We start from the raw sequence: 22117 nt of genomic DNA on the forward strand, positions 1-22117 counted from the left end.
CTCTGCCTGAAACAGTGGGACTGCTGGGAATATAACTGTTTTTGGTAGTAGTGGGTATGCTCTAAACAGTATTAAATATTTAATATAAACTCATTAAAGGCCATGCAAAGGCATCAAAAAGATACCAAATTTATAGAAAACCTAAGGGGTTAGAGAACCTTTTAAAAAATAAATAGAATAATAATTTTATAATTTTAAAGATTATAATTGCAATAGTTCTTAAAATTAGTAAATCTTTCCTATATGACACTTTTTTCTTGCCCTTGACTTGGGTACAGAAGGCACGAGATGGGCAGGCTTGGTGTTCTTAGGCAGTATCGTACATGAAATTGGCATGAAAAGTTTTCACTTATTGGTGTGTTATTTTTGTTTTATTTTTGTTCTATAATAATGAATTCTGTTCTGGGTATTTATTTTAAAAGCTTAGGTATTTGTTATGTAAAAGAAATGATTGGAGAAATAAGTTACCAGGTTTCCTACTTAAGTTTTCTGAGTGATATAATTGGAATTAAATTATTAATGGGAGATACTTTAAAAAAGATTGTTTTATGATCTTCTATTAGGGAATTTGCAATTCATTTTAATATTTGTAGTTTGATTTATATTAAAGATAATGCAATCTATGTCCAATTAACAATACATGGCCAATGTAATGTGATTTCCAGATCATGCAAATGGAATAAGCTAGAAGAGGGGGGAAAACTCAATTCTTAACCTCAGATGTAATTTGCTGTGTGAGTTCTGGCAATTTTAAATGACATTGCACTTTTTAATTTTTTTTCCAAAGGCTCAGCAGCAAATTTATCCCAATCAAGAAAGCCTATTATTAATTTACAAGGACAATTGTAGGAGTCTTTATAATTTCTCTGTGCAATTATTCGCCATAAATTGCTAATGGTAAAATACAAGGAGTTTGCAAGAAATAACGACTATTATTTGTCTTGGGCTTGAACTCTCTTCTTCAGTCTTGAACACCTTCCTGAAGTGCTGGTGATATTAGCTCCATGTGAAACATCACATGCCTTGTGAGATGCTGGACACTGGTGTTCCAAAAAAGGGGGCAGCACAAGAGCTGCTGCAAAGGCGACACTGGCCTCTAGCAGATTCCTGCACTCGGCATGTACAGCTGAGCTGTGGACCCTGGACTTTCATATAAAAAGACTCTTTGTTCACCACTGAATGGCATTAGGCATGGACTTGCTGAGGGGCCACCATGAAGCCTCACATGAGGAGGGAAAACACTAGCCAGAAAACACAATATGAGAGCCATACACAGATACATCCCTGCCTTTTTTTGTACAAAAATGCGTATTTTCACACATCATTTTGCCAGTAGTTTGGTGTTTTGGTGCGTTCTTAGCATATGCTTTCTAGTTCATAGACTAAAATACATTTTGTTTTCTCAGTGTTTTTTTTTTCTGTCTTTCTACCTTTTTGTTGTGTGTTTATGGCAAATATATAGGTATTTGTTGTATTACTTTAGACTGGGAAAGATATTCAGAGATCTTTATTATTATATCTGTCATTCTGATAACTAGATCATTTTCCTTGCTTTAATTCTTCCTAATATCAAGTCACATAAAGCCCAGTTAAAATATAGTGTAAGACGTAAATCCTCAAACCCTGAAGACACAGAATCTGACAGCCCTATTCTAATAACTGAGAAAATTCTTTGGTTTAATTCTTGTGTTTCTTGTAGCCAAAACTTCACTCTCTGCTCAGCAATGTCTGGTCTCTTTTCAGCATAACCAACAGAAGCACCATACAAAAGTCTTACAATGGATGTCTTAATCTCTCTGTGTGCTTTTAGAGCATTATTTTGAATTCCATCATGCTGCCTTTTTTCTTTCCTCTTCTGAAGTTTTATTACAACAGCAGAATTCCCAGGGAGCTTTGGGGGCAAGGTTCACATAATATAGCCCTGAAGTTTTGCTTAGGTGGAATCCATCCCCCAATCCTGGCCATCTTTTGATGATCTTTCTATTTCAAAAAGATTCAGTAGATAGAGTCTTATAGCATTAGCTGTATGTAGTATATTTTTTTATTTTTTTTTATTTACTAGACAGTGAGCATCTACAACCCTTTCATGATGCTTTCTTTCTCTGACCTCACAGTGACAAGGCATCTTGTTCTTTAACATTGAGGGAGGCAGAAAAATGCTTGAGTTGCTCAATGTGTGCCTTCTATACCAGTTTCAAAATGGCTTATTCTTCTGGTTTCCATGGTGACAATTAACACTGTTTCAAGGCATTGTTCCAGTCTCCATTTGGGCATTTTTGATTATTGATTTTAAAAAAAAAAAAAAAAAAAAAAGGTTCGAGAAGGGAAAAAAGCCTAGCCTTTAGCATAACTGTCAAAAAAGTTATCTCAATCAAGTCTTCATGCATTTCTAATTATATTTACTTCAGAAATCCCTGTTTTTTGCTAGCTTTGTTTTATAATTCAATTTTAGCATTTGTGCTTTTAAAAAGTAAACACTGAATAAGAATATTCTAAAAACTTCTTTATTCCTTAGTTAAAAAGTAGACTAGTGTCTGTAGTTATTTTTAACTCTGTTTTTTAAGTTTTCTTTATATATCTGTATATACACACAGGAGTGGCATTTAAAATAGGAGTGGCCTAAGTCTTTAATTTAGATCATTCACATATCTATCATGAGGCTTCATTATTCAAAATCGAATTGGCCAAGCAAATACACTTAATGATGTAAATATGCCCTTTCAATAGAGTATATTTTATTTTTGACTAGACAGAGAGGTCTACTGCAGGTGCTGTGGGGAAATTAAATATTGGATGCTTATTTACCTTAGCACTCAAGAAAAGCCTTCTGACTTTAACTTCGTTAATCTCATTTTTGGCTATTGAAGAGCAGTCTATATCACAACATCCCCAGACCGCGGGACACAGTGGGGCAGCCTCTGCTCATTTACTGCTGTGGGCGGAATGAATATGAAGATTAAATTATCTTCTCACCACAGGATAAAGTAGCCCTACTTGATAGGATGACCAGGAACTGATAGAGCTGGCAGTTGATTCTCCCTGCCTAATGCTTCTGAAAAGATGTTGGAGAGGGAAGAGCAAAAACGTATTAGCATCAACAAAAATATAACCCTCTGACATTATTACATATACAGCTTGATGTCCTAAATCATATCTGATTCAACCTTCAGAGTGCTTCAAAAATTAAAATAAATATTTCACCTAAAACTGCATGACATTCTAGTACCTTTCACTCACATACCAATACATCTAACAATTAGCTGGATTCTCTTAGCTTTTACAGTTTGAAGGCATTGTCCATCAATCACATCTTTCATCAAGCTGTTAATATGGTAGGTTACATGGTGACAAAGACAGCATACATAAGACAAGTTTTTTTTAATCTTTTATAATAGCTGTTGCAGTGACTACTTGTACCACATTTCACAGAGAAAATTATTTTATTAATCTAAAATGAAATTAATCGTTTTTCATATTTTTATCATTACAAGACCATCATGTTTACAGGGCACATCTAAACTGTTCTCTTTCTTTATTGACATGCTGTGTAGGAGCCATTCAAAGTTGGGATAAAAAAGGGAGATGAGCTTGTCATCGGTGCAAATGAGAACTGGTCCAGACTGCTCCCAGGTGGCACAGCCAGAGGACTCCCTCTGTCAGTTAATGTACATGGCATAAACTAAAGATTTGAATGGTATTCTTCCACCTGCCTGAGATGCTGTTTCCCCCGATATTGTGTCAAAGAAAACTTACTGAGTTAATTATGTAAAACTTTGTCAGCAAGATCATCTCTCGTTGGGTATCTAATTACATAAAGCAGATTGCCCTCTACTCCAATCATCCCTTGGACAAATAAAACACTATGTAGGTTTCTAGAACACTTGTTGAATGTAAAGTCCAGAAAACTCGAGTGGACAGTTGTGTTTTCTAAGTGTTGAAGTAACATAGTCCTGGTAATTGCCTGCCATTAGAAACGTAATCAGAATTTCCCACGTATTACAGGCAAATTCTAAAAGAGCTCTAAAGCAACCCTTAAAATTTTTCATTATGCATATTCATGTAATTTTGGATACTCTGACACCATGATCAGCATTCATTAATACTACGAAATGCTTTAAATCACCTTATTTAAAACATTTTGTTCTGTGATCCACAAATGACTAACATTTCGAGAAGTTTACATAATACAAATGATGTGCATGTTTAGTGCAAATGAAAGATTAAAATATGAAACTAAAAGTATGCAAACATATGCACACAAATGCTGAACATCAATTAACCGAAACGGGGATTTTCATACTTTCTTTTTCTTTAAGCTCCTTCCAATTGTATTTGATTTGGGATCTTATATAATATCATATTTTCAAGGTAAATAAAACCATCCAAGTGCTTGGGCATGTTTTGGACTTGCTGATTTGCCACTTTGCTCAAACAAAAGCTTTTCTTATTAGCTGATAAAGTGCTAATTTTATCTCAGGGCAATGGAGCAATACTATCAAGGACCTCATTGATTTAACTTTTATGCCTCGATGAAAGAAGTTTTGGGATTGCCGTTATATTTTGGAACTGTGCTAAAATTGTAAAATATGTTTAATATTTTAACTAGAATATAGTTTTTCTACTTAGAGATGTTTTTATGTGTACATTTAAAATGACAGCCATAGTCATTTATAGCTATCCTTAATATAGGACCTTCTAACTATGAAGTTATCCAAATAGAGTTATTTGAAGACAATCACCATAGTAACTGTCATAGTAAATAGCACAATGCATTATCTCTAGCAAAACATCTTTTAGGAGAGACTCACTTGGCAGTTTGTTAGAATACAATATATACTGAGAGAGAGGATTCTATAGTCAATTGTGATGTTTGGGAATATTTCACAGTAATCAATAAAAAAGCATAGATTTTTAACCATTCCCAAAGCACTGGTTTTCTTTTTCTTCTCTATATGTACCTCTTCTTCAAGTTCACGTAGAATTTTTAAGTAAAAGAAAAAAGAAAAAAAAAATCTTAACTGAGAATTCAGAGAGAACTTACAAGATAAGGAGGAAGTCACACAATTTGGGGGGATCATTTTATTTGTATCACTCTGAAACTGGTCCTTTGAGGGGCAGAGATGAGAGATGGGCTGCACCCTGGAGCCAAATGTTGACCAAAATTAACTGTTATAGTAAATCCACCTAAACTAGGTATTTTCCTATTTGGAATATTTTAAATTAAAGATCAAATGTGTATGTGAAGTTTAGTTTAAAAAGACATAAATCTTAATAAACTCAATGACCATCCCGCTGACTAACATGGCTATTTGTGTATGCAAAATATGTATTTTTAACTGTTTTGGGCAATATTTCTCCACTGCTTAAGTTACTGAGGTTTAGTCTCCCTGTAAATATTATTAGAAATAAAAACTTTTAACACCTATGAGCATCACTAACGCTGTGCTCAAAGCTTTTCTAAGAGCACCTCACTCCTTTATGATTTTACCTTTCTCTTTTCTCATTTTAGCGATACAGTGTGGAGATGTCCATCAGGGACCTGAAAAAGACAGAGCTGCTTAGTAAGGTTGAAGCTTTGAAGAAAGGTGGCGTTTCACTACCACATGATCTCCTTGAAAAAGTGGATTCAATTAATGAAAAATGGGAACGGCTTGGGGTATTTGCATTTTTATTACTGTTTGTAGCTTATGTGTACATTTTTTTTGTGTAGTGAAGTACTCTATCTGTCTGATTTCTAATTTGAGGCACAAATATCTCTCTCTTTCAATTCACTACCTACATTTCAAACAAGCTATTCATACTATTATGGGGGAAAAACACTGCTTTTCTTCTTCTGTTGATTTTTTTTTCCTCTGAGCTTGTCTCCTCTCAGATTTTAATAATTTTGGTTCTTTAATACATAAAAAAGTAAGTAAAATATGCCATGTATTATGGGTATGCACCAAGTCAACTATAATACAGTATATCTGATATACACTGACTGTCATGCTTGAATGAATGTTAATAGAATTTATTCTGAAGGTACATGTTAGAGACATCCACTGTTTAACTATTTACTGTACCCTTCAGATGAAAAGTAGAGTTGTCACTACAGCTTTCAAGTAACACTAAAGCCACCAAAACAAAGATGCAAATTTGACCCAAATCTGAATTGCAGAATTAAATCAGCCTCTGTTTTGTGCCTCAATTTCCAGCTCACTTTTAACAAAAGCCGAAAAAAAAAAAAAAAGTTTCATGTAATTCATTTCATGCAATGATGGGCTGGGTCTCAGCCAAAGACTGAGATGCAAGAATCTGGCAAAAAGGCAATATAGAGATTCTGTTACCCAGAGACCAGGATGGCACTGTGCAGGAGACAGTACTGTCCTTTTGTTGGAAGACAGCTGAGAGAGAGAGGTTAAACTGTATTTTTTCATCAACTTCTCTCTTAAATTGCCTTCACTTCAAATCAAGGGTAAGCTAAATTTGTCAATTACTTAAATGATTAATTATAACAGCTAAGTATGGGTGGTGTCAGTTATGGAGCTTAATTTTGCATGCCTTACATTTCCTGCGTTTTTTTTTTTTAAGAAAAATTTTTAAAGAAATAATACTCCAAAAATATTTAGAATAAAAAGCCCTCCGTGTTCCTTGATGACTTGGAGGAATGCCAGTGTTCAGTTTCTGCCATGCTTAATCTAGGTGATTAAAAAACCGCAAGTTTAAATCTTTGCTTTCTCATCTAGATTCACTACATTCTGCAGTTGTGCAAAGTAACTTAAAACATTGCAAGTTTTTGCTCTGACCTATTGGTACATTACTTTTTAATAGTAATTAATGGCTTTCACATAATATGGCGATTTAAACCAGAACCTACCAAATTCTACAGAATTCATTGATCTCATACAGGAGAAATGTGCTTAGTATATGGTATTTTAAAAGGTGGTTTACTAAATGAGAGCAGCAACTTTATGTGCTTCATAAAGCTATAGTCTGTTTATGTACAAATAGAACTATATCTGTTTCTAATTTGATAAATAGCTAACAATAATTTTCTTTGAAAATTGTTCGAAGGATGTCATTTATTGCTTTCTCGACAAAAATTTTAAATCTACATAATAGTAAAAAAAAGAAACAATATTTAGTTATCCTCAATGAGTCAAACATCTTAAAAATGGTTGCCATTTTGACAAAAAATATCATTTGAATACAATATGCAGAGTTTTGTAATGATTTAGGGGGAGAGAAGGGTGGAGGGAAGAGTTTAACAAAACCTGTGCCATGCTCACACCACCAGGCATACTCCTTTAATTGGCATGATTACATTTTAATTGGCATGAAAAAAATTTTAAAGACAAGGATTTTAACTTCTAACAATAGTAAAATAGAGGGATATGGTTTTTAATATTACTTTCATCTAAGGTGAACAGTGTGGAATGGAAATACATTAGAATGAAATGTCAGTGGTGCGTACAGTTTAATCTGTGAAATTTTGTCCCCTGTGCTGCATATTACTCTGTCTCAATTGCATATTAAACAACCCTATCAAGGCAGGCATTGGCATCTGCTGTGCTGACACAAATTGTGAATTAAATGAAATTGATGTCCTCTGTCGTATATTTATGAAGACGGACCATTCTCTGAAGTATTCTGTTTATGAAGAATTTATGATTGCAAACTGTTCCAGAACAAAAAAGTGGCAATAAATTCTTTTTTGTGACCCTGCCCTCCAAGGGCATTGATTTCACCTCCTGCTGCTACTTTTGTTACAGCATAAAAACAATAGCTAAATCTGGATTCCACTGAGGATCTTCAAATTATCAATATTTGCACCATGAAAATATAAGGATGTTGGCAAGAAAGGCTATTTTTCTGTTACGATCTCCTAAAGATGTTATTTACAGAACACTACACAGTAGATGAATGTTTGTTGGCTTAATTTTGCTTGTGTTTTAAAGCTTATCTTTGTAGGTTTAATTCATCATTATAGATTAACTCCTACTGATTTTCCAAAGAGAGCGTGTTTAAAAAAAAAAAAAGCTCTCCCCAATTACACCTTCATAAAATAGTAGTTAACCTAAGAAAGCTTCTAGCATAGTGGATTGGGACTTATTTTGACACATATATTGGAAAGTCTACCATCCACAAATGTTAAGTGGGAAGAACTGTGGGGCTGAACAATTTCCAAGTGAGGCAAAATCAACAACAGCACCAAGGAGGCTACCCCTTCTTAACAGCCCTCAGTCACATGGTTTGGGGAATTGTACTAAGCAAAACAAAACAAAAGGAATTTAATTCTCCATGCACAATCTATTCCTGGCCTCTTTAGTATATTGATTAAACTCAGTCTTCTATCTCTTAAAAATTTTATGCGGAGCATTTTTTGCTATAAACGCCCATCAAGAGAATTCAAATGAATTTTTATCAGTGACCATGGTGAACTTTTGGGTTAAAACTTCTTTCTGTTAATGGAAATTATAAGTGAACGCGGTCTTCTTAAGCCTCTAGTGGTAGTCAGAACAATACACATTGCTTAAGAATTCGAATCTTAAATGGACAATGAACTAATCTGAACTGAATATCAAGTCACGAGGTGGCAGGTGCAGCTGGACACCTTCCAGGTGGCCCTTGTTACCAGCCAAACTGTGATATGTGTTTGGTACCTAAGTTAATCTATGTTTTTGTTTTTGTTTTTAATTTGATGCATTAGAAAACCCTAGGAGAGAAGATCCACGACACAATGGCAGGGCACAGTGGGTCGGGCCCACGTGACCTGCTTTCTCCTGAAAGTGGAAGCCTGGTAAGGCAGCTGGAGGTCAGGATCAAAGAACTGAAAGGGTGGCTCAGAGATACAGAGCTTTTCATCTTCAATTCCTGTCTGAGACAAGAAAAGGAAGGAACAATGAATGCTGAGAAACAACTGCAATACTTTAAGGTAATAAAAAAACAATCAAAGTTGATAAAAAGCTTTCTTTATGGCAGGGATGAAATATTTATCAAGTACATAAAGTATTATACCCATGTATCTATGTATCACTGTGCACTTAAATGTTTCCTTGAATTTATAGACACCCTCCACATTTCTTATATGCCTGTGTGTATATAAAGATGAACATTAAGCATATCAAATACACATTGTGTAGGAGGAATCTCTGCTGCTGTGTGTTTTGTGCAAGGCCTGTGGAGGGAGGGCTTTGATAAATTAAAAGCAGACCAGCAAACACTAAAGATTACTGAGGACTTTGAAAGGCAAGACCTAAGTGTTCTATAAATAATACGGCTAAATACTTCCATAGATTGATATGATAAAAGCACATGATTTAATTGAAGACCACTAATGATAATAAAAGGAAACATGATTTTTACATATGAAAGAATCAACTCTTCATGGAGGGAAGAAATAAAAAGGGTTCCTACATTATAGGCATAGTCCATCATAGACCGATGCCAGCTTTTAGCAGCACAACTGTGTGTGTGGTCACTGTAAGTCTATGAAGAAGCATTTCCCTCTGTTTGTTTCCATGGTTTACACACTATCTGTTAAAAAGCAGTTAAAGATTCAAATGTTTTCTCACACTGCCCATGCTAGCCTTACTGCTTGAACTCTCTTACAAAGGCAGTGGTTATTTGGGCTCTGGCTGGTGTCAGCCTGAGGCTTTGGGGTTGCAAAACATGAATAAGGTAGCAAGAAATCTTCTGATATGAAAGATCTTAAAGAGAAAGAGAAAAGCCCAGAAGAGCCTCTTGGCACCAGGCAACTGTTTCTTCTCAAGGCCTTCCAGGACCAGGTTCTGTTCATCTCACACCCTCTGCCTTGCAGTCTTCCAGCAGTGTATCAGAGAATTTAGTCCTAGTCTCATGTGGTTCACCTTCCCTCTGCCAGACAGGCAGGCTCCTTTTGCTCACCAGCAAAGTCCAAGAGGAAGTACCCTCGAAGGTAAGACCACAATACTTCCTAATAAACTCTCTATATTACACACCTACACATTGTTTTGATTGAAAACCTCCTCTTTTGCCACTAAATTGACAAGACCAAACTGAAAGTTAAGTGAAAGCCTCTTGGCAAGGCAAATGAGTTTTATTGTCTGAAATCTCATATTCAGATGATTTGTTATTTCGTCTCTACTTGTCTCACCCTAACCCCTTTTGCAGGGAGATGGAGTCTTCAGATATTTCCCTCTGTGTGATTTGAACTTAGTAACAGGTACCTTATAAAGCATCCTGATCATGAATAGGCTGGATGTTGTGAAATGTATTTTTTCTCTGTAGTAGCTATATTGCAGCTTTAGTGAACTGTTTAATAGCCCCAGCCAGTTGTATGACTTCGGTCATGTTTCATGGTGCCTCAATTTTTTCATCTATGAAATGGGATGCTGATAATATTTCTCTCTCATGGTTATGAGTTCACATATGTAAAGTATTATTTCTACTTTTTGTAATGATGCATTCGTAAGGGATAGAAACATCTTAACATTTTAACCTAAAGATGTTTGTAGTAATAATTGGAAATAATAACAGGAAGTTGGTTATTACAGATATTTATATACCTACCTTCCTACCCACATATTTCATACTTAGATACTTTTTCACATTCATTATTATTATAAATGGAAACATGAATATTAATTTTGCTGATGCTTCCAAAAGACATTAGCTTTATGCTTTAGCTTTGTACAGTGTCATCAACATCATTTTCAGCTAGGTCCTAGTAAGAAATTTAAAAGAGTTTAAGAGACAGAGAGAGACAGAGAGAAGTCTCTAGATTTCCAGGTCATTAGATAATTCCCAGGAGTCCTAGTCATTTGCTAACACTTTCTAGCCAGCAGGGGTATATTCACTACACCGAATTCATTATTTACTATGTGCATTTTAGTGCCCGAACATAATCATAGAATTTTAATTTTGAATGTACCAGAGATTATCACATGCTTTTTTATTTTCTTCAAAGATATTTTTTCCTTAGAGTATTTTTATGTTTTTAGTGTCACTATTCATTAAACTAACTGCTTTTACACCCCACTCATTTATTTAGCGAATTTTAAATAATATAATAAATACAGAGACTTTCCTACCACAGCCAAAAGGTAGGACCTTGATGGTAATGTACAGCTCACCATATGGTTTCCCCAGCGCTATTCTGTCCTCTGCTCTCGTCACCTAAGATAATCGCGATCCCGAACCTCATATTCATTATTCATTTGATTTCCTTTGATAGAAAACAACATTTTAAATTTTAGTTGTTTTTAACTTTATTAAATGGTAATCATGCTGTATGTTATTTTGTGGACTTCTTTTTTAATTTAATATTATAATGCCAATATTTATTGATGTCATTGAGCATGGCTGTAATTCACTTATTTTGACAATTGTATAATATTCCATTATGAGTGCATACATATATCTCATCTAATGCTAATAGCAACCTATGAAGTTGGTATTAGGATCCTGATTTTGCAGTTCTGGAAACTGGTGCATGGAGGTTAAGTTTTGTATGTCCAAGGTCACATACGATGAGTGGTAGAATTAGGTTTTAAATCCAGGCCTGTCTGACTCTAAAGCCCTTTCTCTGAACTGCTATGCAAAATTGATATTTATTGATATTTACCGAATGCCCTTCCACTAAGGGTGACTCAAAGGGAAAAGAAGGACAGAACTAAATGTCATTGTTTATTTCTGGTAGGTTTATCAGTCACTATCTTTAGCAGTTTTGCCAGAATTGCAAATAGCTTCAGCTACTGAAGATCTTGGGAGACGAAAATATTTGTGTTATGTTTTACAGTTTTGTACTGTATCAGTGTAAATTTCTTTGCCATGTGTCACTTTTTTAATAGAAACTTTTCAAACTTTCCTTTGAGAATATGAAACTCTGATGATTTTTCTTTACTACCAGAAACCTTAGTCCCTTCTAAATTTTTGACCTTGGGGAGTTTGATCAGATAAGCTAAGTGGATCTAAGATAATAGTACTTTTTTTTAAAAAAGAAAGCTTTATGTATGTCTGTTGGAATATATGTCTTTTCTAGCCAGAATTTTAAATATTTCTGAGCTGTTTACTCTTCAGCACTTAGTGTATGATTAATCAACTATTCTGTATATTACCACATTCACTGGAAGAATGAAACTAAATATTTGTAATACAGTAATAATGTAATGTTTATAACTTGTCAAAATCATAATTGGGAAGCATATGCAGAATAAAAACTTTTTACTTATCATAAATTCAAAGAACAGATACCCTCTGCCTTTCTACGTGATAAAGCTGCTCAGATAGGAGCATTATTAAAGAATTTTTACATGTGGGACACATCTTTTGCCATATTCTGCCTCTTCTTGAGGGTTCCCAAATGTCTCCTGCTGTCATTGGTCACACAGGAGACAGGCTTTATCTACAGGGTTTAGCTTTATGATTCTCTATCCTCTAAAGTCTCAGGCTTTTAACAGAACAAATTCCTTCATATGACCCTCAGAATAATGATAGATAAGCCACAGTGCACTACGCAGGAGAACAGGGAGGGAGGGTGCTGCATGTAAAAAGGAAAACCCATCGCTTTGTAGACACAACTGTTTCCCTCTCAGAGCTTGGTTAGAGGTGAGAGAAGGGATCTGGATCTTAAGTTTTCAGAAAAATAAAAAAAAAGAATGGTGGAATGTTTCTTTTTCTTTAAGGCAGTCGGTGTGACACAAGACAAAAGTCTACCTAAGAAAGAAAGCACAAGAAGAGACATGAAGGTGTAAACCTAAGAGCCCTGGTACAGAGAGGCAAAGTTGTCGATGAGTGAACACACTAGGATGGCCAAATGCGGAGAGCACATCAGAGATTTAATGAGGCCAGCTGGCAAAGGGTCCCTTAGAGCTGCGTGCAGCTTCGATGCCATTGGCTGGAAAGCACTACTTTTTAACGATGATCCTTCAGAGAGAAACGAAAATAATTACTTAATCATATGTTCCATGTATCCCATAACCAAAATCATTATTCTAAAGGCTCAAATTGGGGAGAAATTATCCATTACCAGTTAAAGGAGGCTGTGGCGCTGGACTGGGCCCAGAACCAGCCTGGGAAGGACAAGCTTGGACCTGCCAAGAGGCTCTATTATCAAGAAGGCAAATGAGTGGAATAGATTTGGTAACTTCACCAATAATGAATGCCCCAAATTTGCTTAGTAATTTAAATTTGACCAGGCACTTTTATGCATGGATTGTACTTAAAATTTACACTAATTATGTAAGTTGAAAATTGTAGTCATCCTATACATGTTTTTATTTATTTTTGTGAATGCAGAGCTTGAGGTGTGGAAAGTTAATGTGACCTATTGAGTCCACACAGAAACCAGCAGCAGAGACAGAGCAGAAACCATGGTCTTTGGGTTCAGATTTCAATATTCTCCCATCCTGTCATTCCCTGACCTTTCAAAATAAACATTGAAACCTTGTTTTACTCTAAATCAAGTGTTAGCAAACATATTCTGTAAAAGGCCAGGTAATACAGTCTCTGTTGCAATGACTCAACTCTGCTGTTGTAGAATAAAAGCAGCCACAGTCAATATGTAAATGATAAATATAGTGTGTTTAATGAAACTAATTATAAAATTATTTACAAAAGCAGGCAGTAGGCAGGATCCGGTCCACGGGCCTTCGTTTTCTGGCCCTGCTCTAGATTACAAAAATTATCAAAAACATGAGAATGGTTATTGTCTGCATTTCCTTTAAGGAGAGGAGGCCATACCAGAATGGTTTTAGGAGGAACAAAATGTTCTTTTAATAATTGTAACAATGACAACTAATACTTATCCAGTACTCACAAGATGTGAGTAACCACTTCTAAATATTTTACCTGCGTTCGCTTATTTAATCCTCATCATCGTCCTGAGGCAGGTGATTTATTATTCCCTATGTATAGATGAGAAAACTAAAGCAGGGAAAATTGAAGCAAGTTACTCAAGGTCATATAGTTAGTAAATAATAAAGTTAATAGTCGGACCTGGAAAGTCTGTTCCAGAATCTGCCACTACTTTGTAGACTCAATAGTCCCTGGGTCAAAGATCTATTTCCGAAAACAGAAAAACACATTACGGTTGTCCTCCCTTATCTGTGGGTTCACTTTCCATAGTTTCAGTTACTCATCGAAAATATTAAATGAAAAATTCCAGAAAGAAACAATTTATGTTTTAAATTATGCACCAATATGAGTATCCCGATGAAGTCTTGTGCCATCCCACTCCTTCCTGCCTGGGATGTGAATCATCCCTCTTTGTGGCCATTGTATCCACGCAACATAAGCTACCAGCTCAATTGTCAGTAGCCATCTGGGTTATGAGATTGACTGTCGTGATATTGCAGTGCTTGTGTTCAAATAACCCTTATTTTACTTAATAATGGCCCCAAAGCATAACAGTAGTGATGCTGGCAATTCAGATATGCTAAAGAGAAGCTGTAAAATTCTTCCTTGAAGTGAAAAGATGAATATGGTGCAATAGGATATTTTGAGAGAGAGCGCTTGCATTACATAACTTGTATTACCATATATTGTTATAATTGTTCTAGTTTATTATTATTGTTACTAATCGCCTATTGTGCCTAATTTATAAATTGAACTTTATCATAGTCATGTGTGTATAGAGAGTTTGGTTCTATCTGATTTCAGGAGTCCACTGGGGGCTTTGGAACGTATCCCTCTGCAGATAGTGGGGGACTACTATAACTGGTGTCATACTTTATTGTTTCTCATCTCATTTCTGAATACTTTAAAGCTGGAGGAAATCAGTAAGTCAGTGTTTTAAATCTTGGAACTCAAAATTTTTAGAGTAGGGTGTTTAGAAGGATTTCAAATTAATTATGAATCGTGGAGCATTACTATTTACTTGAAATAGAATATCTCTGATATACTTTCACAAAATAAAGAGATAAACAAGAGTTAAACACAGTTTATGTGCTTTAAGAAATATCTTCCCAAATCTCACTGTGTAATTTCCAGAAATAAAAATAGGACCATCTAGTCAAGACATTTAGGAGGAATTTCCCATGTCCAATATAACCAATCTCAAATGGCACTATAAATAATCATACTTTCCGTGTCCCCCAAAACATACATTTTTAAGGAGGTTAGATTGAAAGACAAGGGAAAATATTTTGGAGGGTTTGAGATTTGAGAAAGGAGGCCTTGGTTTCCCCAGGTCCCGGATCATCCCTGCTGCTGTGTCCTGGAGCTATTATAGACTTTGTGAGGATGCTTTTGGCAAAGCTGCAAACAAAGAATCACAGTAATTCAGTCTGGTTGTCACAAAAGCATGCAAAATGCTTTCTAAATCTACAGACGTCAGATAGGATTTAATCCTTTCTATATATCTTAGATAATTTTTTTTAAAAAAACACTATTATATTAACCACATGTTTATCAAAAGAAAATATAGAATTCACATTTTATCAGATATTTATTCCCTACCACATATAAAAAATCCATCACCTAACACTTCTTTGGAAGTAATTTAAGTAATTGGATACAATCTAGAACTGCCTTATAAAAATAATTGGCTGGGTTAAGGTTGAAATTCAAAGATAAATTTAAATAAATGTTATTCACACTACCATCTGGGGGTGGTGGGAAGACCACAGGAAATTTTTATAGGCAGTCTCAGTGCAGCCTTCTAAAATAAAAGAAAATGAAACAACAAAAGCCTAATTCTTTCTGAGTAAACCTTTTACTAGAGTAAGATGCTGAATAATTTCTATCAAGTGAGGGGTTCTGCCCCAGAGTGGATGTGAAGATATAGCCATGTGTTGATTGTATTACTGCTGTCAGATTCATGGAAGTTGAGACTGCAGTGCTATTCTAGAAAGATAAGGGAGAGAGAGCCCCCTCCTTACTTCACTGCTTCCTAGAAAATCAGACAGAACTGCATTTAGGCTCTGAAATGTGATGAATATTTCTATTAATTGATTTTTTTAACATTACTTAAATGTTGTTTTCATTAATAAACTTAAATTAGGAAGAAACTGGGAGAACAAAATCGCAAAGGTGTCTTCATGTTCTCTACTTAGATAAGTGTAGGATTAGAGCAGTGAATCTGATCCATCACAGTGCAGAGGCTTAAGCATGTGGGTTCAAGACAGTTGGGTTTACCCTGGCTCTACCTATTTATAATCCATAATTTCCTTAATACTTCAGGTTTTGCATCTTTAAAATGGGAATAATAATAGATAGCACTTACCTTGTAGAGTGGTTGTGAGTGTTAAATGAGATAATATATATGAAAGCTGCTTAAAATAGAGCCCACCTCGTAAGAACTCTCTATGTTTTAGCCATCAGCATTATAATTACTATAGCACAGTTCTGTTATTTTTAAGCCTCTATTTTTAATACAGCAGAGTAAACCCATAAAGTAAATAGATAAATAGTAAACATATAAAGAAAATTTTATAGGGGTTCAGTTACTTCAGGTGAGTTGTACGATCTATAAGAAATAATATGTATTAGTTGAGTCATTGACCCATGCCCATTTAAAAACCCCAAGAGAACTGTTTTCATCAGAGACTAGACTAAAAGAAGTTAATATTTTTTAATATTTAAAATCCTAAATTTGCCCTTTGCTATAGAAAGGACAGCTTTTTGGGGATGCAGAAAACCAGGTCCCAGATTACTAAAGGAGGATCTCCACACTAGTAGTCTACTTTCCAGCTTTTGAGCAAGGTGGAAAAAGTTAGTTTAGGGTCTATTTTCTTCACTACTTTCTGCCTCCCTGGCCTTTTGTAAACACTCCTTTTTTATCTTCCTCTTATTTCTACCAGTAAGCCTACACACACACACACACACACACAGACACACACACACACACACACACACAGTAGACTTTCAAAGGAGACAAACAAAATTTATTTTTTTAGTGTTCCTATCAAATTGTCAGTCATCTCTAACTATGCTACTACTTCGTCTTTATATGATGTACTAGTTAATAATTTATTTTTAATACTTTACTAATTTAAAAAAATTCAATATTTTCACTAGGCTCTGTTAGTTGGCAACATTTCGATCTAGGATTCTCAGCTGTATAATCTCGGTAAATAATATCTCTCTTCTTTGCCTGATGTTCTCTATTTGTAAATTTAGGTTTTTGGACTGAAAGGCTTCGCTTCAACTCTAACATTCTGTGGTTCGACAATAGCCAACTTTTTCCATGGGTAAATTTATTCGATTATAGATGCCATTCGATTCTTCTAAACAGCACTTTCAGTTTGGCACAGAACTTCTGTTTATATAACCAATTCTGTATACCAGGATTAGTGTTTACTTCATTGCAAATGATGCTTCCATAGGACAAAGGCATCTTTTGAACCAAAGTTGCAGTGCTGTTGCCTTTGGCACCATGGTAGCCAGCTTCCCCTTTGTACCCATTTCCTTTCTAACATTATAATACCTTTGTAATTTGAATAGAGATGCTGATCTAAAATGGAAAAGGTCTTCCTAGTTATGAATTTCAGTGAGGATAGTGGCATAAGTAATATATATTTATACACACACACACACACACACACACACAATAAATCATCAAGACTTGGTTGATTTAAAAGTAGAAAGAAATATACTAATAAGTTGCCAATGCAGTGATGACAAGCAAATGTACAGGTCTGTAAGAAACAGAAGACATAAAGCTCTTGGTTAAAATTAATAGGTTGAAGAAATGGAAGATTTGAATCTAACAGAACTAACCAGAGACCCTGCAGTCAGAGGCCTAGACTTAATTCCTTTCTCATCTCTGAAGTGCCTTGAAGTCCTTCACAACATAGCTAAAGGCTCAAAATATCCTTCCTGTCCTTTTGCTACCAATTTTTAGTGTATTATTTTAGGTGAATTTCTTACAAATTGCATTCTAATCAAATCTGAAAGTCTGTATCTTTAAATAAGAACCTTAAACCCATTTACATTTATTTTCTTGATTTAGATTGCTGAACTTTCATCTCAACATAGTCATTCATTTATTCACTGAATAAATATTTACTGGATACTTCCATGTGGTATGCACTGGCCTGGCTATTAGTAATGCATAAAGCTTACACTGTTGTTTTGTTTAAATATTTTGCTATGAGGCACATTGTTTTTTTAATTTTTAATCTAGTATATTGAAGGTTTTTTTTTTTGATATTTCCTTTTTTCCAATAACAAGAATGAATCGGTTCTAATTGGTGCCAATTTTAAAATGAGAACTTGACTTACTTTTTTTCTTCATTCTTCACCCTATTTCTCCATTTTTGTTGATATAATCTTGAATTTAATTATTAATTAATATTATTTTACTAATATAATTAAATTATTTCTCATACTTTTAATTTCTTTTTGCATTTATATTTCATAAGAATATAAAAAGTAATTTAGAATTCTTTATAATACTTGTTTTGTTGCTCAACATCAGTTTTTTATATACCATGCTTTTTATTTTTTAAAATTATTCTTGTACTGACGACTGGATTGTCTTCTAATAATTTTTATAGGAAAAGTACATTCCTAGTATATTCTATGAACCGTTATATATATGAAATGTATTTTACTTGACCTCCCATATAAACAACAGCTTGGCTGAATATAAAATTTTGTTACAGGGAGTATAATCTTCTGCCATCAAAACTGCTTTTAGCATTTATAGTCATAAAGGAGAAGTTTGATTTTTGTTCTCACAAAGTAAATTTGTTTTTCACTTGTATGTGACTGGGTATTGGTCTCTTTTTATTTCTTTTGCTGAAACTTAGTGAGTCCTAACCGATTTTGAAAACTAAATCGGAAAGTTTTGCCTACGATTTGGTTATTACCAGTTCTCCATAAGTTTTGTTCTCTCCTTTTGGAAGTCTTATTCTGCGCATATTGAGTCCCTGGATCCTTCCTTCACTTAAATAAATCAGTTCTTCTTTTCACTTCTTTATCCAGGGACTTCTGGTAGAATTTTCAAGGTTGTTTTGTGTTTCTGCAGTACCTAATTTTGTAGCTTATTGTCTTCATTGCAATTATTAATTCAACAAAAGTTCTTTTCATCTTTGTACAATCTTTACTGATCTTAATTTGTTCCATCTTCAAAAGTGCCTACCTCAGCACCATGGATGCAATATCCTTGTGCATATTTTTAAGAAATGGATTGAAATTTTCTAAGGTTTTTTTTTTTTCCTTATGTAATTCTATTTCAAAAGGAGTCTATTAGTCTGTTGCTTTGAGTCCTCAAATTAGGCCTTCTTTTGAACTACAATGTCTGTTAGTCTCTGTGTTGGTTTTCTATGTCTGTTATTCTCAAGGAGGAAGCTTTTGTTTTCTAATACTGGGTGTTGAGATAGACTCTCTGAGAGATTCTTTAAGTGACTCCCTGTACAAATATTTCAGGCCCAAATAAAAAAGGAAAGGAAAATTTAGATTTCCTTTATTTTATTGAAATCGAGAAAGTAGAGATCATATGCAGCAGTTAGCAAATTTATCTGTTGATACTGAAGCATAGTGATACCTACATGTCTAATGTCAGGTGAGATTAAAAGCAAGCCTAGGAGCTTACACCTGTCTCACTCCTCAGTGTCCCAGAGCAGGAGAGTAGTCATAGAGCTATGTATCCATCAGCTTGGAGGGAGAAAGCCCCATTAGAAAGTAGCTATTCTGTAGTTTAGGCAGTACATCATGGACACTTGAAATAGTATAGTTATAGTGGAAGAGAGGAAGCTTAATTAAGAGACCTCAGGGTTAGAGTTGACAAGATTTGGGAACTGCTTTGCTGATACGAGTGAGGAAAAGCCCTCACTCCCAACAAAAGCCCCCTCCCTGGAATGTTGTTGCCTCTGCAGCAGCCCATAGTCTCCTTTAAATGAGGAAGAGAATCTTCAATGACAGGTACTGAAAGTAATAGAACTTGCGTGAGGACAGAAGAGTTCTAGTACCGAAAAAAGAGAAGCCAGTTCAAAAGTATTTGGGGAGTGTAGATAGAGATATTTTTAATTCATTCAATACCAATTTCTTAGGCAAACACCTATGTCAAGTGTTGTGCTGGGCACTGGAGTACTGTGGTCAATCATTCATTGTCCTCTTACAAGGAACACACAGTCTAAAGGGAGATATAGGCAAGTCAGCAGGCAAGTGGAATTGAATGTAGCATGTGCTTTCACAGGAGATAACATAATGTGCTATGGAAGCACATGGGACTTTCCTAGGGAGGGTATGTTCTTGTGGGGAGAGGCAAGGAAGATCCTAGAGTGAGCGATTCTAAATTGAGTTCTAAAGTGAAGGAAGGGGAGGATAAATAGAATAGTATGTGCATGGAGGCCTAGAAATAAGTGATTGAAGAAATTCCTGTGTTGTTTCACATGCTTATTTAAATTTTATTCGAGTGTATATAGGTATGAATTTATGTATCTGTCAACAAACTAAAGTGTAAATTTTTTTTTGAGATTTTATTTTTTTAGAGTACTTTTAGTTTCACAGCAAAATCGAGGGGAAGGCATGGAAATTTCTCATATACTTCCTTCCCCTACACATACGTAGCCTTCTCCATTATCAACATTCTCCAGCAGAGTGGTGCATTTGTTACAATTGATTAAACTATACTAAGATATCATAATCCCACAGTCTATAGTTTATATTACTGTTCACTCTTGGTGTTGTACATTCTGTGGGTTTGAACAGATGTATAATAACATGTATCCATCATATTGAGTATTTTTACTGCCTTAAAAATCCTCTGTGTGTCACTTATTCATTTCTATCCCCTCTCCCCAACCTCCACTCCCTGCCCCAGCCCTTGGCAACTACCACTGATCTTTTTACTCTTCGTAGTTTTGCCTTTTCTACAGTCATATGGTTGGAATCATACAGTACACAGCCTTTTTAGATTGGCTTCTTTCATACTCTAATATGCATTTAAGATTCTTCCATATCTTTTCATGGCTTGATAGCTCATTTCTTTTTAACACTGAATAATATTCTATTGTCTGGATGTGCCATAGTTTATTTTATATTTTTAATTTTTTTTTTTATTTTTAGCAATGCAGAGCAAAAGTTTATTTTTTTTTTTTAATTTTTTTTCCCAGATTAAATGTCGTCTTTTTTTTTTCAACATTTTATTTTTTTATTTTTCTCCCTCTCCCCTCCCCTCTCCCTTCTGGTAACCACTAGTCCATTGTCCATGTCCATGAGTCTCTGTTTGTTTGTCCTGTTCATTTGTTGCTTTTAGGTTTATATCCCACATATGTGATATCCTGTGATTTTCAACCATATATATACGTGGTATATATCTATATACCACAGCTTCTTTAGCCAATCACCTGTCGTAGGACACTTTGGTTGCTTCCATGTTCTGGCCAGCCATGGTTTATTAATCCATTCACCTACTGAAAGACATCTTGGTTGCTTCCAAATTTTGGCAATTATGAATAAAGCTGCTATAAACAACCATATGCAGATTCTTGTGTGAATATAAGTTTTTAACTCCTTTTAGTGAATACCAAGGAGCATGTTTCCTGGATCTTTTAGTAAGCGTATGTTTATTTTATAAAATCTACAAAACTATCTTCCAAAGTGCTGGTATGATTTTGCATTCCCACCAGCAGTGAATGAGAGATTCTGTTTTTCCATATGCTCACCAGCATTTGATATTGTGTGTTCTGAACTTTGTCCATTCTAATAGGTAGGTATGCTGTGGTATTTCATTGCTGTTTTAAGAGTATACAATTTTTAAAAGGAGGAACTGTCTTGAAGTTCCATTTGTTTGGCATGCCTTTCATAGTACCATAGACAATATCTTAGGGTCACTAGATATTCACGAAGTAGTTAGCAGGTTGTAGAATTTCATCACGAGATGGGACCTGAGATCATTAAGCTAGCTCAAACTTCTCTTCCAAAGAAGAGAAAACCAAGTCTCTGGTAAATTAAATGACTCACCCAGGACAGAACCAGAACCAGAGCCAGAGCCAGATGGCGGCCCACATCTACTGAATCCTAATCCAGGCCGTAGTCCAATAAGATTGAACCAGTGATTTCATGTGAGTCATCATTAATGTCTTCGCAATTTTCACATCTCAATTTTTCCTCCATAAAAAGAGATAATAAGCCTATCTCATTTGATGAATAGAAATAAAAAATGATCATCACAAGGGACATTATGATTAATAGGAAATGTAGAAATGCT

The 22117-nt window shown here is 34.9% G+C and overlaps 1 protein-coding gene across 1 annotated transcript in view; it reads left to right on the top strand.

Annotated features, from left to right (window-relative positions):
• Positions 1–22117, top strand: part of AKAP6 (A-kinase anchoring protein 6) — a 520891-nt gene that overhangs the window by 438644 nt on the left and 60130 nt on the right. Inside the window, exons 13-14 of the mRNA XM_039870505.1 lie at positions 5510–5656; positions 8690–8914. Coding sequence (XP_039726439.1) covers positions 5510–5656; positions 8690–8914 — 372 coding nt within the window. The remainder of the gene's footprint in view (positions 1–5509; positions 5657–8689; positions 8915–22117) is intronic.

Source organism: Pteropus medius, unplaced genomic scaffold (genome assembly GCF_902729225.1).
Source record: "Pteropus medius unplaced genomic scaffold, Ma_sr-lr_union100, whole genome shotgun sequence".
In the NCBI taxonomy this organism is placed as follows: Eukaryota; Metazoa; Chordata; class Mammalia; order Chiroptera; family Pteropodidae; genus Pteropus; species Pteropus medius.